This window comes from Grammomys surdaster, unplaced genomic scaffold, assembly GCF_004785775.1.
Source record: "Grammomys surdaster isolate TR1022 unplaced genomic scaffold, NIH_TR_1.0 278, whole genome shotgun sequence".
In the NCBI taxonomy this organism is placed as follows: Eukaryota; Metazoa; Chordata; class Mammalia; order Rodentia; family Muridae; genus Grammomys; species Grammomys surdaster.
The window spans coordinates 6,555,615-6,564,181 of NW_021604719.1; the positions used below are offsets into that span (position 1 = coordinate 6,555,615).

The following is an 8,567-nucleotide window of genomic DNA, read 5'->3' on the forward strand; positions in this document are numbered from 1 at the left end:
CTAGGCATATACCCAGAAGATGCTCGAACATATAACAAGGACATATGCTCAACTATGTTCATAGCAGCCTTATTTATAATAGCCAGGAGCTGGAAAGAACCCAGATGTCCTTCAACTGAGGAATGGATTCAAAAAATGTGGTATATTTACACAATGGAGTATTACTCAGCTATTAAAAACAATGAATTCGAGAGGTTCCTAGGTAAATGGATGGAACTAGAAATTATCATCCTGAGTGAAGTAAGCCAATCACAAAAGAACACACATGGTATTCACTCACTGATTATTGGATATTAGCCCAGAACCTTGAAATGCCCAACATGCAACTCACAGGCCACATGAAGCTCATAAAAAAGGAAGACCAAGTGGGGGTGATTCAGTTCTTCTTAGAAGGAGCAACAAAATACTCAAGGGAGCAAACATGGAGACAAAGTGAGGGACAGAAACTGAAGGAGGGGCCATTTGAAGACCTTTCCACCTGAGTATCCACCCCATATGCAGTCACCAAAGGTAGATGCTGATGTGGAAGTCAGGAAGTACATGCTGATAAGGGCCTGATATGGATGTCTCCTCAGAGGCCTTCAAGAGTCTGACATATTCAGAGGCAGATGCTCACAACTAGCCATTGAACTGATCATGAGGTTCTCAATGGAGGAGTTAGAGTGAGGACTGAAGGAGCTGAAAGGGTTTGTGGCACCATGAGGAGAGCAACAATACCAACCAACCAGAGTTCCCAGGGTCTAAACCACCAGCCTGGGAGCACTTAGGGAGGGATCCAGGGCTTCAGCTGAATATGTAAGAGTAGAGGGCCCTGCTGGGCATAGGTGGAAGAAGAGAACCTTGACCTCATGAAGGCTGGATGACCCAGGGGGTGGGAATTTTGAGGGTGGGGAAGTGGGAGTGGGGCGGGGTAGGTGGGGGTTACATCCACAGAGAAGAAGGTGGAGGGGTAAGGGAATGGGGGGTTCCCGGGTGGGTGGGGGATGGGGTAAGGGGATAACATATGAAATGTAAATAAAATATCCAATAAAAAAATAAAAAATAAAAAAAAGAATAACAAAAAAATAACAAGTGAAAAGAATATTTGAAGCTTGTCCAGAAGGTTCAATGTGTTCATACCTTAGAATTCAGAGTAACAAATGGCACATGTACTATAAAATTAGGCAGCTAATAGAACCATGTTATAATGACTACTATGTGATGGCTTCCCAACATTTATTAATCTTAGCATTTATAGAAATGAGAGTGGGAATTTCACTGGGTTATTATTTATCCCTAAGAACGTATTCTAGGCATGTGGTCTCAAACTCAGTAAACTATCTTTAGTTTTCAATTGTTGAAATTTTATGCATGTTCTTTCTCAGTGGCTTGACTGGTAATTACTGGGAATGTAATACAAGCACTAATTCAGACACACATGTTATATCTAATAGTGTTAAGGCATATGCTATCATACAGAGTGGAAGAATGAGTCATTTGCCCAAAATCTAAGCTCTCCTAAGGACTAAGCATCTAAAGCATTACCCTAACCAAGGTAATGTTCCTCTTCACTGACATAAGAGTGATATCATTCAGTATTTAGCATAACATGAATCTGAGATGGTGCTTTCTTACAGACTCTTCACTTTTCAAAACCCGGCATCTTATAAAATTATTGAGAAGTACTCACCTCCCCCAAAATTCTTGATATTATATCTTAAAAGTCTTTGATGCAGAAAACCACTATAGATAGCTCTGTGTTTTACACTGAAAAAACTAGAAATGAAATGTACACAAGAACAGACATCCTAAGCCACACCGGCTTCTAGTTTTAAAAATATCAAACAGCAGAGTTTGATGTTTGTTAAGGTATGTCCAAACTACATTAGACCTTAAAACATTAAGCATAGAAGGCATATAGTTGCATATAATCTTCTCCAGCAATATCATTCCTATTCAATTAAAGAACTACATTTCAGAGCTCTTGGGAGCTGCCTAAAATTTTCTTTTCATTCCTGTGTATACTATTTTCCTTTTCTGATCTCCTGAGATTGATAACACTCTAGTATGAAACTTGGTGGCCATAATACGTGACAATGGTTAAACTAGAGGTGGTTATAGAATCAGTAGGTTTACATCAGATTCAGCTTATTGATCAGTGGCTAGATAGCAGGAAGGCTGCAAATGAACATACAATGATGAATTCGAGGCAAAGACAGTGTAAGCTTTTGGGATTACTATAATTAGTAAAGATATAGGCTTATCAATAAGTCCTAGAAGATTATAATAATATGTAGTTATACTTCCACCTGTTAACAGTTCCACTCTATTTTCTTTTCCTAAGATCAATGGCTGCTGGACAAAGGCATGCCTTTATTTTATGAATGTCACCTGAGACCAGGCTTATGGACCTGGAAATACAACTGAGGTAGGCAGTAATGTCATATGATCATCCATGAAGCATTTGAGATTGTCCTCCATGTGATCTTCCATGATATATGTCTGATAACCAAATATGACAATCTTATTGAAAGCCATTTTAACTTACAGTGAAATAAATATGTATATTAAGCTATTTTAGGTGGCCATGATACTATAAGAATAAATAAGCCTATAGATTACTTCGAAAGGCTGCAAGCTAAACTTTAAATGATCAGCTAGTTTATCATGTGCTTATCTCAGGAAACCATACTATATGTTTTGAAAAACCTAAGAAAAACAATCAAACAAATATGCATACCTATATGGCTTTTTAAAGTATATATACAGTATATAACATTGGAGAGGTTATATCATATATATACATAGGTGTATTGTATGCATATTTATATGTCTAACATATAGAGTATAAACACATATATGTTTATAGTGTCTATATAGTTCTTATTTTTAATAAATTATTTTTTTTGTGGAGGGACTGGTTCTTTATTTCAAAATGTCACTTATCAATATTCAGTATCAAAACAGTTGCACTACAGGGTTCTCTTTCTCCGGTCGGAGGAGAGTACAAACAAGCCAGGAATCTGCAGGGTGCTCACCTAACAGGCCGAGAAGAAACCACCTGAACATGGCAATTGGGTGGGGACACTTGAAAGATCAGCATACCACTAGCCCACAGACGGCAAAGAATTCTCACAGCCAATGGGTTGGCCAAGGTAACCCAACCCTCCCAAAACAAAATTTCAAAATAATATAAAATTTTAAAAGTTCTTATTTTTTTTACATAAGCTATTCAAGATTTCTCCAGCACTGACTGATACAAAGCACAATGAGATGGCGCTTTAGAGACAGCAGCTTCAGGAAAAGGGCGATTAGACGACTTTCATGTGGCTAAATCAGTAGCACAAACATAATTCTCCTTCTCTGTCTCCCTTGGGGGCAGGTGAACACCAAGAGGTCACCACAACACTAAGGAGCAGCATGATCCATTTTGAGCAGTTGGGGAAGGGGTGGAGCTCAGACAAGTTTGGGCTCAGGGCTGGACTGAATGGTAGCACGCTTGCCTAACATGCATGTGGCCCTGGGAGGTGAGGCTGTCTCAGCGTCTTATTTGGTCACATCTGATGGAAAAAGTAAAAAATAAAATAAGTGTAAAAGTTGTTCAAAGATATCAAAGATGAAACCCTTCACAGCCCGGAAGAGTTTTTTGTTTTGGGCTAACTTCCTAGAATCCCCGTTGTTTGGCTAAGATGCAGTGCAGAGCACTGAGGTCTCCCACAGTGGAGCCTGCCTGGGCTCTGCTGGCTCTCAGGAAGGCAGGCCCATTCCTGTGCTTCTCCTCCATGGCGAGACAGTATCCATTAGGCTACAATGTGCTGCTCCAAGCTGCAGAAGTGCTTGGAATGTTAAAAATGGTTGCTAAGACAAAAAGTAACCACAATGTGCATATCACAACTGCATTGAGGACACTGCGTTGTGCTCACATTCCCTTAAATATTGTTCCCAAAGGTGTTCAGTCCCTCCAGCTGAAACTCTGGGAAGAGACTGGCACAGTTTTGTGAAAAAGACAAGAGGGGTAGAAGCCGGTGACAGGAGGTAAAGCAGCCTTCAGTTAAAAAGATCAGCCCTCAGTTTCAAGGTCAGCTTCTGGGAGGCTGGCCACAGACGGAGTCAAGGTCAGAGGGAGGAGAGGCCGCAGGGCAGGGATGGGGGAGGTCTACGTCTCGTTCAAGTCCAACAGGGTCTGGTCCAGCATCCTTTGTGTACAGAGATGCTCCTCTTTGGTGCACTTCAGCTTATCTTCCAAGTCATCAATGGTCTTTTCCAGCTTGGCTACCGATCTTTTAGCAAACTCAGCACGGGTCTCTGCCTCCTTGAGTTTATCAGTAAGAATCTTTATTTCTTCTTCATACTTGTCTTCATTTTGAGAGTACTTTTCTTCAGCAGCACTCAGACACTTCAGGTTCTGGTCCATCAGTCTGATCTGCTCATCCAGCTCTCGGCAACCGGACTCTGCAAGCTCGTTGCGTTCCTCTGTACATTCCAAGTCTCCTTGGATAATCACCAACTTACGAGCTACCTCTTCATTCTTCCTATCTACCTCTTCTGCAATGTGCTTTGCTTCCTTTAGCTGGATTTCCTGGAGTTCCATCTTTTCTTCATCTTTTAGAGCCCGATTTTCAATCACCTTCATACCTCTCTCATTCTCATCAGCAGCCTTTTCTGCTTCCTCTAGCTTCTGCAAAACAGTTGCAAGGCGCTCCTGAGCACGGTCCAGCTCCTCTTCAACCAGCTGGATCCTGCGGTTCATGGAGGCCACCTCAGCTTCAGCCCACACAGTACCATCTTTTCTCCTATTTTTAATAAATTTTTACTTATTTTGTTTCCATGTATGCACATGTTTGTGTTGATATATTTGTTGATGTGCATGTCAGAGTTCATGTATGGAAGTTAGGGGACAAAGAACAGTGATCAAGAGGACAAAAAAAAAAAACAAACAAACAAGTGATCACAAGGTACTGAGACACAACACATCTACAGTGCAAGCCTCACACCTAAGATTCAACAGCATGAATAGAGGAAGAGACATTTCAAGACTCAGGGAAAAAGTACACTGCTTGTGAGATAGTATCTTCTACATATGGCAAGGATACCTAATCCATGAAATTTCAACAGTATTTTTCCTAACCAAGGTCTGCATAATGATGATAACAGTTGAAATGGGAATGAGACTGGTGGGAATTCCATAAGACCCTACCCTGGATGAAGAACTATGTGTAGTCAGTGGAGACTAAGGAAGGAGAATGAGTTTTCTCCAGGTTTGAGTCTCCTGGTATGTCGTAAACCGTAAGTGGCAACTCCTAACCCCATGATATATGCAACAATAATTATATGAGGAGAGGTCATGAATCTGTGAGGTATTTGGGGAAAGAAAAAAAAGGAGGGTTGTATATGATTTTTAAAAAGTGTTATCATGTATAAAAGTCTCAAAAGTTTTAAAAGCACAGTTTATTAAATATATTAGCAGGATACACAGGGTGGAGAATGAATAGAATGTTGCCAATCATGTGTGCAACTGTAACAAAAGTGCTTCAAGAGACATTCTCACCAATTTCTAATGAGACTTCTTTTGTTTGGCTGTCTTTTAACTAGGTGTCATTAAACAGATGTGTTATATTTTTATGTAATTGAGATTGTTTTTCCACAAATTGCAAAATAAATATGAAAAGATTTTAAATAAAGATGCAAATATTGAAGAATTTTCTTTTGTAACATAGTTGCTAACAGCTCATTTCATAGCAAGAAACAGCTTTTTTTGATTTGAAATATGCAGCACCAGTTACAATTCAACTGTGCAATATGAAAAAAAATCAAGTGTGAACAGCATTTCTTCCTAATTACCTTCAGCATTGCATTCCATAAATCTGGAGTGGTTATTTGTTTTATGAGGCAGGGTAGCACTACGTAACACTGCCTGATATGGAAATTATTATATAGACCGGGATGTTCTCAAATCTACAAAGATCCACCTGCATCTGCTTCCTGAGTGGTAGATTAAGAGTATGTGCTACCATTCCTTCCTCCATCAGTTTTATACAGCTTTCTTCAGCTCAGATTAAGAACCATAGCTACCTGGTATGGTTGAGCATGTCTCTAACCCAAGGAATCTGGAGCTACAGCAGGAACATTACAAGTTTGAAGTATAGGCTATATAATGAGATTCAGGACCATATTATTCGACATTGGGTGAACTTGCTTTAAAAAAAAAAAAACCAGAAGCTGATACCAAAGAGAGCTTATTAGAGGGAAAAAGAGATTATATCTCATGAATATCAATGCACAGAAACAACCTTTGACTCTCAGTAGTTTGTGAGACTGCTTCACAGCTCCAATGGGTCATGAGAATGTAATCAAATGTCATTGCCAAGAAAGAAAAATACATGGAAAAGATCTTGGTGACATCAATGGTGGTGATGTTGGTATGCCAGCTACATGTTGAGGCCAATGTGACAGAAAAGGAGAGTTAAAAGCAAAATGTCACTCAAAAGAAAGTTGAGAAAACATAAAGGACATTCTTATAATCTACCATTGACTTGACTCTGACACTTAAATCGTAATAGCAAGTGAAGTACAAGAAAGGGGCAAGAGAACTAGCTTTTTACATTTTTTAAAAGCTAAAATTGGTGTCTTGCTGGAAGCCCTACTACTTTTTAAAGTGTGAAATATCGTCTTCCTGACAATGGCTGAACTCAAAGTAATTAGAGTAAGACTAGCTTGTTCAAGTTTCCCATCCTTTCTTATTCCTCCCCCAGAATAGCACCTCTGGTGGATTTCTGACATTCCCTGCTGTGAGGAAGAATGTTCAATGGTCATCACATACTATCACTTCATTTCTTTTGGCAAACCCAAAACTTTTTCTTTGTATTTTATATTCTTTGTCACTGTAACCTATTCTTGTGTTCTGAATCTTCTCTTCTTCCCAGGGCATAGGAGATTCTGCTGATTACAGAATCTTTCTTTCTTATCCTAGACCATGATGCTAAAACAAACAAATGAACAAACAACAACAACAAAAACCAAAACGTGAAAATTTAGTTTTCTAGCTCTACTAGAAACAATCATCTTTGCTACACTCAAAAGTTCCTCGCTTGTCATCTCTAGAATAGAGAGAGATTAAAGGACAAAGCAGGATGCATTTAAAGAAGGAGAGACACTAATAAAAACTGGAAAGAATGTAGTTCCTCACTCCTCCATTGTTGGTGGGACTGCAAGATGGTGCAACCACTTTGGAAATCAGTCTGGCGGTTCCTCAGAAAATTGGACATAGCATTACCCGAGGATCCAGCTATACCACTCCTAGGCATATACCCAGAAGATGCTCGAACATATAACAAGGACATATGCTCAACTATGTTCATAGCAGCCTTATTTATAATAGCCAGGAGCTGTAATGAACCCAGATGTCCTTCAACTGAGGAATGGATTCAAAAAATGTGGTATATTTACACAATGGAGTATTACTCAGCTATTAAAAATAATGAATTCGAGAGGTTCCTAGGTAAATGGATGGAACTAGAAATTATCATCCTGAGTGAGGTAAGCCAATCACAAAAGAAGACACATGCATGGGTAACACTATGATTCTAAACCAAATCAAGTGAACATGGCTAGATGCTTAAAGGAATGCACATTTCCTTTCTGGGCCTCATAGAAATGGTAATATGATTACACACTGAAGTAGACACATGCATCTACAAACATACACATACATACACACACAATCATACAATATGCTGAGTTGACACTTGGTAATTCATTGCCCCATGCATTGTAAACAGGATGCTTTTTGTTTGAAATTGAAAGAAAATTTCAATAAAGTTTGAGATTTCACACATTTTCAGGGACTAACCATGAGCATGATGATCAGGAGGGAAAATATTAGGTCTAGAGAATAGTAGCCAACGTAAAAATTCAAAACCAATGACCTATTACCATCTTGGGATGCTTTGTATTAGTATTCCGGCTATTCTTGGGACAGAATAAGTAGATGTTCCATAGTAAGTCTACATAACACCAATATCCACCATGAGGCAAATGGAAGAAGTCAATGATATTTTCCACTCTTTGTTTTTCTTTCTTTCTCTCTCCCTTTCTTTCTTTCTTTCTTTCTTCCTTCCTTCCTTCCTTCCTTCCTTCTTTTTTCTATTCAGTTTGTAAAATGAAAGTAGCATATCAATATGGGTCATTTTATATTCATAGATACAAATCTTTGGTTCAAATATTTTTAACTTGTACAATGCTAGTATTTCCCACTTATGTTGTCATTTTACTTATTCAGCTAGCAGTAGACTAGTCAAAAAATACTCTTAAATGTCTTCTCTAAAAGTACTATAAGGTTCACTTACAATGTGCCCTTAATTTTTTTTTAAAAGTTTGTATATTTGTGTGACAACATGACACTATTTTAATAGAACTACTTTTTAAATAATGATTCCCAATAAAATCAAGTCAAAAGGGCAAGCATATAATAAGTGGAATTCAACTGAAACCCACACAGCCAATGTACACCTTTTGTATGAGTCTACAGTCCTACAATAATCATGATAAAATTAGGAACTCTATGAAGGAAAGTTCACAAATCTTAGAGC

At 38.7% G+C, this 8,567-nt stretch overlaps 1 protein-coding gene across 1 annotated transcript; it reads right to left on the bottom strand.

Annotated features, from left to right (window-relative positions):
• Positions 1-4,135: 4,135 nt before the first annotated feature.
• On the bottom strand, positions 4,136-8,076 carry LOC114629150 (tropomyosin alpha-3 chain-like; the record flags this gene model as incomplete). Its single annotated transcript, XM_028777158.1, has 2 exons — positions 4,136-4,751; positions 8,045-8,076. Coding segments are annotated over 2 exons (648 nt in total), but the record flags the coding sequence as incomplete, so codon positions are not given.
• Between the last annotated feature and the right edge of the window lie 491 nt (positions 8,077-8,567).